The 14,919-nt window shown below is 44.9% G+C and overlaps 4 protein-coding genes across 5 annotated transcripts; 2 read left to right on the top strand and 2 right to left on the bottom strand.

Moving 5' to 3' along the window:
* The first annotated feature begins 910 nt into the window (after nt 1–910).
* Nucleotides 911–7,421, top strand: LOC120713086 (kinesin-like protein KIN-5C). Its single transcript, XM_039999072.1, has 22 exons — nt 911–1,080; nt 1,212–1,341; nt 1,763–1,921; nt 2,032–2,381; nt 2,462–2,600; nt 2,706–2,803; nt 2,908–3,064; nt 3,820–3,889; nt 3,968–4,044; nt 4,139–4,273; nt 4,351–4,462; nt 4,552–4,638; nt 4,720–4,895; nt 4,997–5,158; nt 5,244–5,351; nt 5,454–5,612; nt 5,687–5,770; nt 5,890–6,095; nt 6,190–6,291; nt 6,511–6,620; nt 6,716–6,867; nt 6,967–7,421. The coding sequence occupies exons 1-22, from the start codon at nt 1,022–1,024 to the stop codon at nt 7,156–7,158; spliced, it is 3,024 nt and encodes a 1,007-aa protein (XP_039855006.1). The 5' UTR covers nt 911–1,021; the 3' UTR covers nt 7,159–7,421.
* A 107-nt stretch (nt 7,422–7,528) lies between these two features.
* Nucleotides 7,529–8,101, bottom strand: LOC120713593. The gene is made up of 2 exons (XM_039999523.1): nt 8,067–8,101; nt 7,529–7,961 (listed from the first exon to the last, which is right to left on the bottom strand). The coding sequence occupies exons 1-2, from the start codon at nt 8,099–8,101 to the stop codon at nt 7,529–7,531; spliced, it is 468 nt and encodes a 155-aa protein (XP_039855457.1).
* A 305-nt stretch (nt 8,102–8,406) lies between these two features.
* On the bottom strand, nt 8,407–11,562 carry LOC120713087. Its single transcript, XM_039999074.1, has 12 exons — nt 11,084–11,562; nt 10,946–11,010; nt 10,743–10,821; nt 10,537–10,555; nt 10,319–10,438; nt 9,913–9,982; nt 9,780–9,823; nt 9,465–9,506; nt 9,317–9,376; nt 9,138–9,205; nt 8,826–8,883; nt 8,407–8,733 (listed from the first exon to the last, which is right to left on the bottom strand). The coding sequence occupies exons 1-12, from the start codon at nt 11,386–11,388 to the stop codon at nt 8,632–8,634; spliced, it is 1,032 nt and encodes a 343-aa protein (XP_039855008.1). The 5' UTR covers nt 11,389–11,562; the 3' UTR covers nt 8,407–8,631.
* Nucleotides 11,563–11,739: 177 nt separating this feature from the next.
* On the top strand, nt 11,740–14,334 carry LOC120713088 (calcium-binding protein CBP-like). 2 transcript variants are annotated; one of them, XM_039999075.1, is made up of 5 exons: nt 11,747–12,311; nt 13,099–13,145; nt 13,558–13,733; nt 13,832–13,850; nt 13,950–14,334. In XM_039999075.1, exons 1-5 carry the CDS (start codon nt 11,957–11,959, stop codon nt 14,052–14,054), a joined length of 702 nt encoding a protein of 233 aa, XP_039855009.1. In that variant the 5' UTR covers nt 11,747–11,956; the 3' UTR covers nt 14,055–14,334. The 2 variants fall into 2 exon arrangements, with proteins under 2 accessions (XP_039855010.1, XP_039855009.1); XM_039999076.1 differs by lacking the exon at nt 13,832–13,850 and having other exon boundaries at nt 11,740–12,311.
* Nucleotides 14,335–14,919: the final 585 nt, after the last annotated feature.

Here is a 14,919-nt window from a genome sequence, read left to right as displayed (position 1 = left end):
TCACGTGACGGATCGGACGTGATTGGGCTAATTAAAAACCACAAAGCTACCGCCAACTGGAAGAAGATCCCAAGCTGCCGTTGGCCGCCCCTCCTATTCGTAATGGAACACACGCAGGATTTCTAAGTAAAAATAAAACCGCATGTACATAGTGTTTTCTTTACCATGTTTAGCCAATGGTATCTTGAAGAAAATTTTGGGGGCAATAGACATTTTGGTATCTGATAAGTGATATCTCGTTCTGTCCATATAGGTCCCCAAAACACTTTTGTTTCATTGGTTGGTTCAAAGTCCAGAGCAATGATGTGAAGCTGCACCTACAAGGGACGGAGTCATCGAGAAGGAATGGAATAATTTTCTTTGTTTGTTCTCCTCTCCCTCTCCGGATCAAGAGAGGGCAAAGGAACACTTGCACTTGCACCTGCCCGAGACTACTAATGGCAAACTGGTTAATACCTTTGCAGCAGCAGCATGGTAACCAATGGCAAACCAATTTACCACTAATTTCGACTGAAGGAAAAGGGTTTGAGGATTCAAAATGGACCAAATCAGCAATTCAAAGGCCAAATCGAGCCTTGGTGACTCCTTAGGGAAGAATTTGCTCGAATTTTAGGATTTTTTTTCTTTTTCTTTCTCTATTTTACCCAATGATGAAACAAAGCACGGGCACGGCCAGCAAATTCACACGCTGCACCGTTAACAAAAAAGAAATCACACGCTGACACGCTGCCGAGTGCCGAGAGAGAGACAGTGAGACACGAAGCGCCACCATAAGTTATTAACAGGCCTGTTGGGCCGAGCGAGCCCAGTTCACACGGAGCACCTCGAGCGTCGTTTGGATCCAACGGCTGTGACGCCGGGGGCGCGGCCGCATAAATCCTGCAACGCCTCTCTCCGTGCCCCCAAAATTTCGAATTCTCCCTCTCCGTCTCCTACCCCCCGCTCCTCCCCACCTCGCCGTCCAAAATTTGAAATCCCCTCTCCCCCGACCCCACCGCCCCCCTTCGCCGCCGCGTCCGCCATGTCGTCGCGGCAGGACAAGGAGAAGGCGGTGAACGTGCAGGTCCTCCTCCGCTGCAGGTACGCGCCGCGCCGCCCCACCGCCGTTCCCCTCTTTCTCTCCCTCCGTCCCTCTCCATCGGCGCGCAGGTGAAGCGTCAGGTCGCCCTACCCCAGATCCGCGGCGCTAACCCCACGAGTCCTCGCCGCAGGCCCTTCAGCGACGACGAGCTCAGGAGCAACGCCCCGCAGGTCATCACCTGCAACGACTACCAGCGGGAGGTCGCCGTCACGCAGACCATCGCCGGCAAGCAGTTCGACAGGGTCTTCACCTTCGACAAGGTCTGATGCTCTCTGCCCCCATTTCCCGACCCCCATTCCCCGGGATCTGGCAGTTCCAGTGGCTGGATTTGTTACCCTCACCCCTTTGTTTGCTTGCGCATGGTTTTCCGGCGGTTATGCTGTGGGTACTGTTGTTTCAGTGTGACTAACTTAAAAATCAAAGCTGCTGCTACCATCCGAACAAGCTCAATCTGCAGTGGAATTGCCTAGGCTGTGAATTCTAACAGTTATACTTCACTATAGACGTCTGGAGCACTAATGATGTACTCTTATTTAATTTAGCTGGTCTCAGTGGTCTACCTCTATGCTAGAAGCTAGTGCTGGTGCTGGTGCAAGCAACCACGGACTTTATTTAATTTGTTCCAGCTCTGGTTGCCAGGTGCAGGGTTCTAACATGCTGTACCCTCATTTTGTTTTCCAGGTTTTTGGACCGGCAGCAAAGCAGCAGGACTTGTATGACCAGGCGATTATTCCTATTGTCAATGAGGTCCTGGAGGGGTTCAACTGTACCATATTTGCCTATGGCCAGACAGGCACAGGAAAGACATATACCATGGAAGGCGAGTGCAGGAGAGCAAAGGCAAGTCTATACTGCTGATGCTGCATTTCATGACTGTATGTTTCTAGGTTGGCTTCTTGTGTTTAGGAGAGCCAAGGCAATAATGACTTCTTGTGTTCGAATGCTTGCAGAGCGGTCCAAAGGGCCAGTTACCTGCAGATGCTGGAGTCATACCTAGGGCAGTGAAGCAGATATTTGATACCCTGGAGAGGCAGAATACTGAGTACAGTGTTAAGGTCACGTTCCTGGAGCTGTACAATGAAGAAATCACAGATCTTCTTGCACCTGAGGAGATATCTAAGGTTGCCCTAGAAGATAGACAGAAGAAAACCTTACCTCTTATGGAGGACGGCAAGGGTGGAGTGCTCGTTAGAGGTCTCGAGGAAGAAATTGTTACAAATGCAAGCGAAATATTTTCTCTGTTGGAAAGAGGGTCTGCAAAGCGCCGCACTGCAGAGACTCTCTTGAATAAACAATCTAGGTTAATCTCACTTGCTGTCTTCTTTTCAATTGTACTGCTAAGGCAAACTTAAGTGCTCATTATCACCCCTAACATTTCAGTCGGTCACACTCCCTTTTCTCTATCACTATTCACATAAAAGAGGCAACCCCTGAAGGAGAAGAACTGATAAAATGCGGGAAGTTAAATCTTGTTGACCTGGCTGGTTCTGAGAACATCTCACGTTCTGGAGCTAGGGAGGTACTGTTACTGTATAGTATGACTAGCCTGAATGCTGCTGTTTCATACCTTCATTTATGAGTATCAATTAGCATTCTAGAGTAAGAAACTCCCTCTTGATTATAGGGCCGTGCAAGGGAGGCCGGTGAAATCAATAAAAGCTTGCTTACTTTGGGGCGTGTGATCACGGCGTTGGTAGAACACCTAGGACATGTTCCTTATAGGTAAGAAGAATAAGTTAATCATGTTATTTTGTTTAAAGTAGTTGATTATTTTTTCTAAAGTAGTTGATCTTTGCTAACTTGTCTGAAAATTCTCTTGTCTTCAGGGATAGTAAACTCACAAGATTGCTTCGCGATTCACTCGGAGGAAGAACAAAGACTTGCATTATTGCAACTGTTTCACCCTCTGTGCATTGCCTTGAAGAAACTTTGAGTACATTGGACTATGCACACCGAGCAAAGAGTATCAAGAACAGGCCCGAGGTGATTTGCCTCCACTTTCTCATATTTACTGGTGTTCATTATTACTGTTATGTTTTTGTTTACAACGTAAACTTTTTATCCTTATTCTGCTAGATAAATTTTCGACATGTTCTGAGAAGTCAAATGGTAGACCAAACTTGTAGACATAATTAGATGGAAGTTTTGTGTTGGGATACATATGAATGGACTTTACTATGCGAATTTAAAGATTAGTATGTCCAGAAAAAAAGAAAACCCTAACTTCAGTTGCACTATTTTATTCGCTTATCCAGCAACCCACTTAGCCCCTCTTTTAGTAGTTACTCTGTAGCAACTGTTTTTGTATGTATACATGTTAGGTGATCTTCTCAAGTGAAAATTGTGGTCATAGGCTTGTGCTGATGAATGTTTGGCGTGAACTATAGCTGTTGTAGTCTTGACCAGGCAAGCAATTTGTCTGCTTGTGTAGCTTAAAGAAAATGTACCGCTCTCTAATATTTGTTCTTGTTCAGTTGTTCCTAACCTGGATCTATCTATTTGTTTCTGCATTATTGCCATCTCATTTGATACTAGCATCGCAAACTGATTTACTAGTGGCGTGTGTTTATAAAAGAACGAATTTTTCAACATGGTATCTAATGGAATAGTTTAGATATTTGTCAGAGTTATTTCTGAAGGATCCAAATCCTAAAACTCTCTTTTGGACAAGTTCAATGCTGCTAGTTAATACCTGTTGATACCTGGGATTTTTTTTCTTATATACTTCTATGTTGCAGGTCAATCAGAAAATGATGAAAACAACATTAATTAAAGATCTTTATGGTGAAATTGACCGACTTAAAGCAGGTCAGTAGTGAATGCACAATCATTTCATCTCATCAGGATGGTGAAATGATATCCTCATAAAACTTGTCTACTTCCCAGAGGTATATGCTGCTCGAGAAAAAGTTGGAGTGTACATCCCCAAAGATAGATATCAGCAGGAGGAAAATGAACGAAAGGTAGTGTTTGATTTATCATGATTTTTCAAATCTATCTGAAGGCGAAACACCATCCTTGAAATGACTTGTTATTTCTAATTTTTTCTTTATCAAGGCAATGGCTGATCAGATCGAACAAATGAATGCTTCTTCGGAAGCAAACCAGAAGCTAATTAGCGATTTGCAACAGAAGTATGATTCTGAGGTTCAGCATTCTGCTGATTTGAGCAAAAAGCTTGAAGTGGCAGAGGTGAGCTGTATTTTTCTTACTCTGGTTACTTTGGGGTTACTTAAACTTTATTGCTTATAGCTCTGTACTATGGTTAGAAATGTCTGGACCACACAGGCAACCTACTCTCTACGACAAAAGAAGATCTGAAACAGGCACAATATAATCTTAGGGAGAAGGACTTCATAATTTCAGAGCAGAAAAAAGCAGGTATCATTTTATATCTCATTGTCCATTCCAGACATCCATTTAGTTTGAGTTATATGTTTGAACAGTGATCTAACTCGTTCTTGTGGCAGAAAATGCTTTAACACATCAAGCTTGTGTTCTGCGATCAGACCTGGAAAAATCTAGTCGTGATAATGCTTCACTCTATTCGAAAATCGGTAAGCATTTAGGACAATCTCTTTACTGTCTTTCTTAACATTTTCATTTGTACTAACAGGATGTTGATTATGATGAAATAGCTAGGGAAGACAAGCTAAGTGCCACAAATAGGTCAGTTGTGAATACATTCCAAACTGATCTTGCTTCGAAGTTGGGCGTTCTATCCAGTACACTTAATGCATCCATAGACCAACAAAATAAGCACCTAAAGTCTGTGGAACATTTGTGTCAATCTTGTGTTGATTCCCATGACAAGGTACATCTTATTGGTACATTAATTGGCATGCCTAATTCTTGACCGAATTACCTCAATGAATTTATATTGTATATTAACTATGTTTATTTGAACATTTGAAGGCCACTTCTGAGTTGAAAAAGAAAATTTTGGCTTCAAAAGCATTATACATGTCCCATATGGAAGCCTTCCAAAATGTTGTACTGCTACATAAAGCAAGTGCAAATGCCACACTTGAGGACATATCATCACTGTCTGCTGCAAGCTGCTGCAGTCTTGACCAGGCAAGTAATTTTGTTGCTTGTTTGGTTTAAACAAAATGTACTGTCCTTGTTCTATCTATTCTCATGGCAATATCCTTGTTCACAGCTACTAGCTTGTGTGGAGGGAGAGGCACAGAATATATTTAGTGACATCCAGAACTTGTTGACTACCCACCGAAGTGAGCTTACATACTTCACTAAAGAATTAAGAGAGGTCAGTTATAATCTCTGTTGGTTTCACATTTCACTGCAGATATTTTAACATTTTAAAAATGACCACAAGTCTTACTTGGAGTTTGCTCCTGCTGTTTTGTAGAGTTTCCTAATTAGCTTGGACAGAACAAAAGAGATGTCTACCTTTATTATTGGGCTATTTGACAAATATGTTGAGGAAACATCAAAGCTGCATAGCCACTCAAACAACACACATGAAGCACAAATGAAAAGCATTGAAGATTTTCAGATTGCTTATGAGGTGAGACATCTATACTTGTTTTCACTCACTGTCAAAATTCGGTTGGTTTATATCTAATACCATCGTGGTTGCAGGAACAATCAAAATCAGAGGAACAGAAGCTTCTGGTGGACATAAGCAGTTTGGTGTCTAAACACATTACTAGACAAAGAGAGCTGGTGTGTGCATGCTTATGATTTTATTATTGCATTGATTTCGCTAATATCGGTGGAAAAATCTTGAGACCAAGTATATAGGGTCAGTGTTATAATAGGAACTTGATGATGTTTTCCTTCAGGTCGGTGTTAGGTTGAATTCTCTTGGTGACGCTGCTCGTGGAAACAAGGCATTTTTGGATGAACACACATCAGCCATGGAGTGTGTCACTAAAGACGCCAAAAGGAAGTGGGAGATATTTGCAGAGCAGGTGGAGAATGACTGCAAAACTGGTTCCAGCTCTTCTGCAGCTAAGCATTGTCGAATGGAAACCATGCTACAGGAATGGTATGTCTGAACAGTTACATGGAACTTTCTGTTCATTCGCTTATATCTAAAAATTGGATTATCTGAACAACCATTTGTACTTTGATGTACCCAGTGCATGCACTGTTGACTCTGCTGTTCAGCAATGGAAGAAGTCACATGCAGCAGTTAACGATCTCAGCAAAAAACACGTCACTGAAGTTGAAGCTCTTGTCAGGCAAGTAGATTATCCTCTTTACCTTCAGTTCTTAGTATGACAAGACAAGATTCAGTTCTTCACGGTTTGCATGCCAACGTATAATCTTGGAACATAAGAATGACATTCTCAACAAAATAACTCGTATGGTAGCACACAAGCAGTAGTAGCTGTGCATCACCTCTATTTCAAAACTATTTACTGGCCTTAAATATACTTTGGTTGTTGTTGATTTTTCAGATCGGCAGTTGAGAATAATGAGCAACATGAAATGGAGATCGCATCGTCACGAGCTGTGGCTGAAGAACATGCAGCCAATAGCAGCAAGGACATAACCCAGGGCATTGACAGTACTATTCTTGCCACTCAATCTGATCATTTTACTTGGATTTATAGTGTTCCTTATATATGATATTTTAAGTCTTAACACATTGATTTGCTTCAGATCTACTTGAAGAGTTGCGAAAATCGAGTTCAAGAGTAATGTCAACGGTAGAGGCTCACTCTGCCGAGCTGCAACAGCTGCAAGAGAACCACTCGAGCCAGGCTGCGGGCATCAACACGCATGCTGACAAGGCTTTCCAAAGCAGCTACAAGGTGAGACTGAAATCGGTGATGATTCCTTCCAATGAGTTTCTGTTGCATTGACAATTGACATCTCTTGTCTGGACTCCCCTACAAATGCTGCTGTTGCAGGACTACGAGCCGACTGGTGAAACTCCGGTGAGGTCTGAGCCGAACGTACCAAGCAAAGGCACGATAGAGTCGCTGCGGGCAATGCCCATGGAGACTCTAGTGAACGAGTTCCGCGAGAATCACCCGTACGAATCAAGCAAGGAGCCCAAGCCGTCGCTCATCCCTCGCTCGCCCCTCGCGACACTCAACTGAGACTACGGAAGCCGCCACCATCACATCCCTGTGTGCAGTGTAATCTTATTTGTTGGGCATCAATTTGCCGGTTTTGATGTCCTTGTTGTGCTAGGTTAACTGTGGGGTGTGAGCTGCCTTAGCCTTTCCCCCGGGGCATTCTCTGTTTCCTCATTTCATCATCTGTAGCATTGTGTTCATGTGTTATGTGATACTGTTGATGTGGATAATAATCAGAAATTCGCCCAAATGTCTTTGAATCGCAAGGGAATCTGAATGTTCCATTGCATTGTGCAAATAAATAATTGCTAAGGCTTTGGAGCATTGCACAAATAAGTAGGGGTTTTCTACAGAGAGATGATTTGGGTAGAGTCTATCTAGCAAGTAAAATTCAGGCGAGGTAGAGCTGCATCTCCGAGCTGTTCTCCTGCTCGACCACCTCCAGGAAGAGGGGGTCGACGGTGATGTGGCTGTCGATGCGGACGGAGAAGGGCCGGGACCAGAGGAGCACGGCCGCCTCGCCGGCGATCTCGACGGTGGCTTCCAGCTCCATGTGGCGGCGCGCGACGTCGGAGATGATGGAGCGCGCGCGGTGCGCGAGCTCGACGCCGTCGAGGCGCGCCGGGAGGTGGAGCAGGCGGCAGGACGTGGCGGGCTGCCCGCCGGCGTCGAGGCGCGCCGTGCCGAGGTGCGCGCCGCCGTAGAGGATGGAGACGGTGGAGGGCCCGTAGCGCACGGGCACGACGTTTGGGTTGGTGGCGTGCACCGTGAGGGTGAGGCCGATGTCCAGCGCCGCCGGCGGGCGGAAGTGGAAGGTGGACAGGCTGACGGAGATGAGCTCGAAGCGGGGGTCCCGCGGCCGGCACAGCACCAGCGCCGTCGCGGCGGCCGTCGTCGCCGCGCCGGCGAGCGCCGAGGCCCAGCTCCACCGCCGCCGCCGCGGCGGGGACGACGCGCTGCCCATGGCCCGGGCCCTGGGAGAACTGGGGTGTGAGGTAATCTGGTTGGGAGACCGAATCAGGTTGCCGGCGTGCTGGGTTTCTTCTCTGTAGTGTGTTGGCGAGGCTTTGGTGACGGCGACCTGATCCAGACTGGACGGCGAACTCATTCAGCGACGTTGATTTGTGAACCGACGGTTCGATTTGCCTCTCCCCGAATCCAATGGTCGATCAATCACTGACAAGGATCCAAGTAAAGGAACAGTTCATTTCGCGTCTAGTAGTACACTACAACTCTACAAGCATCAGCAGCAGCACATACATCACTGTGTTTCGGAAAGCAACATCACTCGCTATATCTTCTCTTTTATCGACAGAAAGAACATATAATTTCCAGTATCACTTCAGAGTCCAAACTCTGCATACATAAAATCGGCTGTGCATCATACATAATTTGAGGCTCACTGTTTCTTCCCTAAATATTCTCGTAAAGAACAAAATTTAGACGGTCTAGACAAGATTACATATGAGCACTTGAGATATGGCAGGTACAGCACTATGAGCTTGGATAAAGGGCATATGTTGCCTTCAGGTAGTTTATGATTTCAGCGCTCTCGAACATCTTGACTCCGGTGTTTGGATCTTCGATGTAAGGCGCCTGCCAAGACAGTAATACATACATATATCACCCAATAGGCATCCAAATGAAGAATGTTCAGCGTTTAAGGGATCAACCGCAACGATGCAAACCTGGAAAGTTCCCATCTTCTTGAAAAATTCCTGGCGCTTGGGGCTGCCACGCGCACAGCTGCAGGGATGATTTTTGAGTTACTAACACTCTTGTAGAGAACATATATCAAATGAAGAACTATGTAATGCTAGTAAGATGCAGTTTGTCACCCTGATGTTAGCCCATGTGCGATCATGTATTGAGCAGGATTAACATTTTAGTTACAATACGAGAAGCAAGAAGATCAGTTATAGAAGCATTTCAGGCTGTTATGATGGCAGCATAATCAACAAATTGTTTATGGACATGTGGTTTTTGAGCATTTTTAGTACCTGTGTAGCAAATGTGGCAATTCCAACTCAACGAGGGTCTCTCGTACTAATCTGCAGAAGGGCGATCCCTGAGAAAATAGATGGTCAGCCATTCAGACTCCAGAACTGGCACTATAGCTGCAATATGTAGCAACAATGACCTGAACACTATGAATAAGCAGGTGTGGTAAGATTCAGACCTCATATGCCCATATCTCTATCGGCTGAGGTGGAACTTTTGAAGCAGTATAGGAATTTCCCTGTAAGCAATAACAGGTCAGCCCTTGGTCCAAGCAAAACATTCAGGGGGCAACATGTAAGGAGCCTGGTTATATGTTCTCAACATACCTTTCCAATACGACCAAGTGTAGCAAGCCCTGCCGTGATTGCCTACAAACAATGAGTACAAAGTTCTAAAAACTGAACAACTGAATAGCTGATCACTGGTAGGTAATAAAGCACTTGAATCGCCAGATTGGAAAAAAAAAACTGAAGCATATAGAGAGATAAAAATAAACGTGCCATATATTCCTGGATGATTGGACACTCAATTAAATCATGTAATTTGTTCTTTGATAATTGCTTAATTGGGCATATACTTGTGGATTGATGGGTGTGCTGAGCTAAAGCATATCGTATACTTCTGAACATGTAGTTACTTACTGTTAGCAGACCAAGCGACAGCATGATTGGAACCGTTCCATCACCTGAAAAACAAGCACAAGTGAAAGGAGGCTAATGGGAACAACCCTGCAAGGGCAGAGGTAAACGGAACGGAAATACGTTGAATACACACCATATGTGTCAGCCAGGTATTTTATGATGTCATCTGATTCATACATGGCTACCCCTGTGTTTGGATCCACCTGCAATAGACGTGTATCTTATATAACTATAAGCACTGAAATGATTTTGCTTTCGTCACATAAATTTTTATTTATTTATAGGGAAATGTCAGAAGAACACCCTGTTTCCCACAACAAAGGAAGAATGGCACACTAATCTGACAAAAACTATCTTGCTGTCGATTGAAAAGTCTATACACAATGGTAATTCTATGAACATAATTATTTATGAGATATAGTTCATACACAATATTTCCGAATTCAGATGCGGAAGGAGGGAGCATAGAAATTTAATATGACCTAAAGTGATACTAGGACACCACAGAGTATCTGAATTTATCTAGGATGGCGGTGTACCATGTAAGGAAATTGTTTCTTTCCACCCATCTCGAGGACTTTTGGTCGGAATGTTGGGCCTTTTTGAGGACAAGGATAAAACAATACATCTAGGTCCAAGACGGACACCATCTCCCTGACCTGGTAATTTTTCATGGCGAATATAAGTAACAAAATTGTTCATGTACATGAAGAATGACAGGTGCAAAACGCAGATGCAGGAGACTGGAAATATTCACCTTTCGACAAAACGGACAGCTGAAAATTTGGAAGAATACACCAACAATTGAAGAAGAAAACAGGTCAGCACAGATGCTAATGAAAAATAAAATATTAGGGATTGATACAGAAAAAGTAGGTACAGTTAGACATAGAGGGGAGGCAGAAGGATCTAAATATATTTCTTTGTCAAAACTCAAACGGTCAACAGAAAGGAATGCCGTACCCTTCGAATTCATAAATCTCGATAGGCTTTTCTGGTCGTTTGCACTGTCCTATCTTTGATTCCTCCTTCACCTTCCAAGCTAGAACAAGAAACACGTGTGTCTAGTTGCGCAGCATTTGAATGGCTTCCAAAAAAAGAAAGGAAAGGAATTGTGCGTCGTTTACAAAATGGAAAGGAATTTGAATATAAATTGAATAATTCACCTCCGAATTCGAGAGCGTACTGGTCTGATGGTATCTCTGACGGAGAAACAAGTGACGGCGAGTACCTGCACATTATATTGAATAATTGATGATTGATGGCTCCATGGTTACACAAAAGGAGAAGGGTGTGCTGCTCACCCCAGGACGAAGACGCCGGTGCCGAGGCGGAGGGGGATGGCGAGCGAGGCGCCGAGGACGCTGCCCTGCTGGCCCTCCTTGACCGCGAACCTCTTGGGCTCGGGCGGCTGGAACCCCTGCGGCGGCTTGAACTCCGGCGGCGGGTCGGGTGCGGAGGTGGCGACGGTGTCCGGCTGGGCCCTGACGGCGACGAGGGAGGTGGCCCTGGCGCGCGCGGCGGCGGCACTGGCGGAGGCGGGGCGGCGCGGGCGGAGGAGAGGCGCCGCGGGAGGCGCGGCAGCCGGTGCCATGGATTGCATATGCATTGGAGCGCGACGGCGACTGACTGGTGATGGTGAGGACTGAGGAGGCGTGGTGATTTTTGTGGCGCCAAGCGGCGAGCAGGAAGCGATTAGTGGAGCTGGAGTGGGTGGGGCCCCTTGGTCCACTCGTTCGTTCCCCTGCGATCTGCACCGTGGAGATGAGGTCGGACGGGCAGTGGGCGAGTGGCTCGCTGACATGTGCTGGATTTCGTGGTCAGGTCCGTATAATAAAAAGGAAGAGAAGGAGAAAAACGCAGGCGACGGCGACGGCGACGGCGACGGCGATGGACGGTTGGCCGGCGGCGATCGGGAACGCAATCAAAAGGCTCCAACCAACCAACGGTGGTCGCTCACGGCCTCCTCCTAATCCCTGATTTATCAGAGAGGTTTCTTCTTCACATCTTCCTCTTGCCTCCTGAAGGCAACGGAAGCTTCTGACTTGTGCTCGTCTCGTCTCCATGACACGTCGCGTGCATCATCTGACCAACACGCGCAAACAAATGCCGGATAAATACTGCTCCTGTTCCATATATTCCTCTTCACCACCACCACCACCAACAAGGAACCCCCCATGGCCGACTACAACCGCTACGGCCACACCTACGCCGGCGGATACACCAGCCACGCGCCGCCGCCCTCCTCGTACGGCTACGGCGGTTACCCGTCAGCCTACCCGCCGCCGCCCTCTCAGGGGACGCCGGGGGGATTCGGCGGATACGGCTTCGTCCCCGTCGCCTTCCCGCCGGGGACGCACCCGGACGTCGAGCGCGCCTTCCGCGCCGCCGACCGCGACTGCAGCGGCGCCATCGACGAGCACGAGCTGCAGGGCGCGCTCTCCACCGCCTACCACCGCTTCAGCATCCGCACCGTCCGCCTGCTCATCTTCCTCTTCAACGACCCGGCCGCTTCCTCGCCGTCACGGATGGGTACGTCTATGACCCCCACCATCCCTCAATCAATTCTTCTCCTTTCCTTCCATGCTTCGACAGGTAGGATAGGACTAGGAATACAAATACCAAAGATACGTATTCAGATTGACACCCATTGTTCCAAATGATGGATGGTGATATAGTCTAAAAGTGGCCGGTTCCTTTTTCTTCTGATTTCGTTAGCGGGAATATAATTTTTTTCTTTTTTCATTCCAATTAACCAGAGACTTGCAGAAGCCAAATATTTGCATTGGCTATCAAGCCCATCTTACAAATTGGAATACTTTCAGCAGTCAACCCTGCTAGCTCCTTGATTCGCCTCCTCATTACAGTTTCTTCTGATTATTTGGTGTTTATACCTGTTTCTAGTTACATGTACACTGTTAGCTATCTATTCTCTCCGGAGTTGCTTTACTGCCATTGCCGTCTACAAATGCTTCAAATTTATTTGTTAGAATTCGTTACTTCCTTAGTTCGCTGGGCAACTTGAATTTGGATACAAGATTAAGCTTAGTATGCGCTTCAACCTGAAATGGTACAACACTAGCTTCCTGTATTTCTGCTTCTTCAGGTGACTAGCTTCCTGAATGCTCAGCCATGCCAAGAAAAATAAAATAGCACGCCATGGTAGCTTACTTTAATTACTGTTCTTTCCTATTTTAGGGGACTTGTTCTTTCTTACTACTATCGTTCTGTTGCCTGCACCTGCTACCAACTTAGCATTCATCTATTCTTTCCAAATCGCATATACAAGCACTGATTTCATGATGCTTTCATCTTGCAGGACCAGCACAATTTGTATCCCTCTGGAATTGCCTTGGGCAATGGCGGGTGAGTAATTGCACTTCAATTTACAAACACAATGTGCAGCTGCTAGAGGTCTCATTGTGCTGTGCTCCACTTTTTTTAGGCTTACATTGTTTTTAGATCTATGCCGCTTAGAATAACAAATGGTTCATACATTAAAAGTAGCAACTTGTCTTTCAATATAGAGGAATCTTATGCATAATCAAACGGAGAGCTGTCTGGTTATTAAGAAAAGAACAGTCTGAGTGGAGACCATGTTTCTGTAACTCAAAACAGCTGGTGCTCCAATCATGTGTGCTGATGAAAGAAGTCAGAAAGCAAAAAAAAAATAGTATCAGCATCATGGTCTGTTTCTATTATTGCACCATCATCTAGCTGTTTTGATCCAAAGCTAGTAGATCTACTTACGATTTTTTTTTATCATGCCACCATCTAGGGTATTTTTGACAGATACGATAGGGATCGGAGTGGAAAAATTGACTCACGTGAGTTGACAGAAGCTCTTCGCAGCCTTGGATATGCCGTTCCACCTTCTGTCATCGAGCTTCTTATAGCGAATTACAACAATGGTGTGCCTAGCAATGGTGCACTAGACTTTGACAACTTTGTGGAGTAAGTAATTTGTTGTGAAAAAAGAATATTTCTATTACTTATTATCCTCGTTAATTTGAGCATGTGTGACCTGACTTGATATCTTTCTGCTTTTGTAGATGTGGCATGATTGTGAAAGTATGTTAGTTTTCTTTCTTGCATGCTACATCCTATGGAGTGAAACAAGGATCTGCTCTCGTAATTACTGATACATATTTGTTTTACACTCTCATCCAGGGGTTAACTGAGAAATTCAAGGAAAAGGATACCCGATACAGCGGCTCAGCAACTCTTACATACGATGGATTCTTGTCAATGGTCATCCCCTTCATAGTCCCGTAGATTCTTTGGTTGATTTTGATCTTTAGACCAATCAAGCTGCTGTATGTTTGTAGTCTAGTCACCGTGGTTCTCCAATAATTTGTGCATATGAAAACTTCTGTAACTAGTGAGTGGTTGTCTAGCAAATTGATTTCGTAATGCATATCTTGTTGGTTTTGTACATTAGAGGTAGGGTTTCAGTATCATGGAATTTACATAGTCTGGATTATGAAATATTTCAAGGACGATAAGTAAGGCCTGGTTTTGTCTCTAGACCTACCAGGTGTTGTGCCGTTTTCAATAAGACGTTTGTCACAACATTATGACCAGGTTCATTCTGATCATAAGAATATCAGATGCCTATTCAACCCTGGATGCCAGGAATGTAAATGATTGGTCCGTTTATAATTGAAGGGGCCGGGGCTTCGGCACTTGAACTCTAGAAATGAGGCTAGAATGGAGTGAACAGTGTGTGCATCAATCTATAAAAGTCATCCAAGCACACTTGGTCTTTTTTTTTCTCAATTATGTAATTGCATTCTTCTAACTACAATACAAAGACTACATACGAATCAACCATCCTCAACAGCCAGCATGAAGTCTCAATCGATGCAAAAGAAAAGGAAGAAGAAAAAAGAACCCAAACATTAATCAGTAGAACAATAAGTGGACCCAGGATTTAGAAGAAATAAATTAACTCCATGTGTACAGCATTATTACAAGGACATGCTACTGCTGTCAACTCCATGTCGTCAGGTCAACCCTGAAATTTTGCACATTTAACTTTTGTGACGGCTTCAAAATATGCTATTGCTGACAAAACGAGAAACCAGAACTTCTTTTGTTACAAAACGCGAGACAAAACTATCCAAAAAAAAAAACGCGA

This window comes from Panicum virgatum, chromosome 6K (assembly GCF_016808335.1).
Source record: "Panicum virgatum strain AP13 chromosome 6K, P.virgatum_v5, whole genome shotgun sequence".
Taxonomy (NCBI): Eukaryota; Viridiplantae; Streptophyta; class Magnoliopsida; order Poales; family Poaceae; genus Panicum; species Panicum virgatum.
Note: the sequence above shows the minus strand (reverse complement) of the source record. Positions and strands in the feature narration are given on the sequence as shown.

Bases quoted from the DNA above. Each gene is read 5' to 3' on its own strand.
- LOC120713086 (XM_039999072.1), top strand. From the start codon at position 1,022: ATGTCGTCGCGGCAGGACAAGGAGAAGGCGGTGAACGTGCAGGTCCTC. The intron at 4,274-4,350 runs GTGAGCTGTATT...TACTATGGTTAG, and splicing joins AAAAGCTTGAAGTGGCAGAG to AAATGTCTGGACCACACAGG. The intron at 4,463-4,551 runs GTATCATTTTAT...TTCTTGTGGCAG, and splicing joins TTCAGAGCAGAAAAAAGCAG to AAAATGCTTTAACACATCAA.
- LOC120713593 (XM_039999523.1), bottom strand. From the start codon at position 8,101: ATGGGCAGCGCGTCGTCCCCGCCGCGGCGGCGGCG. The intron at 7,962-8,066 runs GTGGAGCTGGGC...CATCTCCGTCAG, and splicing joins TCCCCGCCGCGGCGGCGGCG to CCTGTCCACCTTCCACTTCC.
- LOC120713087 (XM_039999074.1), bottom strand. From the start codon at position 11,388: ATGCATATGCAATCCATGGCACCGGCTGCCGCGCCTCCCGCGGCGCCT. The intron at 11,011-11,083 runs GTGAGCAGCACA...TATAATGTGCAG, and splicing joins ACCGGCGTCTTCGTCCTGGG to GTACTCGCCGTCACTTGTTT. The intron at 10,822-10,945 runs GTGAATTATTCA...TTCTTGTTCTAG, and splicing joins GTACGCTCTCGAATTCGGAG to CTTGGAAGGTGAAGGAGGAA.
- LOC120713088 (XM_039999075.1), top strand. From the start codon at position 11,957: ATGGCCGACTACAACCGCTACGGCCACACCTACGCCGGCGGATACACC. The intron at 12,312-13,098 runs GTACGTCTATGA...TTCATCTTGCAG, and splicing joins TTCCTCGCCGTCACGGATGG to GACCAGCACAATTTGTATCC. The intron at 13,146-13,557 runs GTGAGTAATTGC...GCCACCATCTAG, and splicing joins ATTGCCTTGGGCAATGGCGG to GGTATTTTTGACAGATACGA.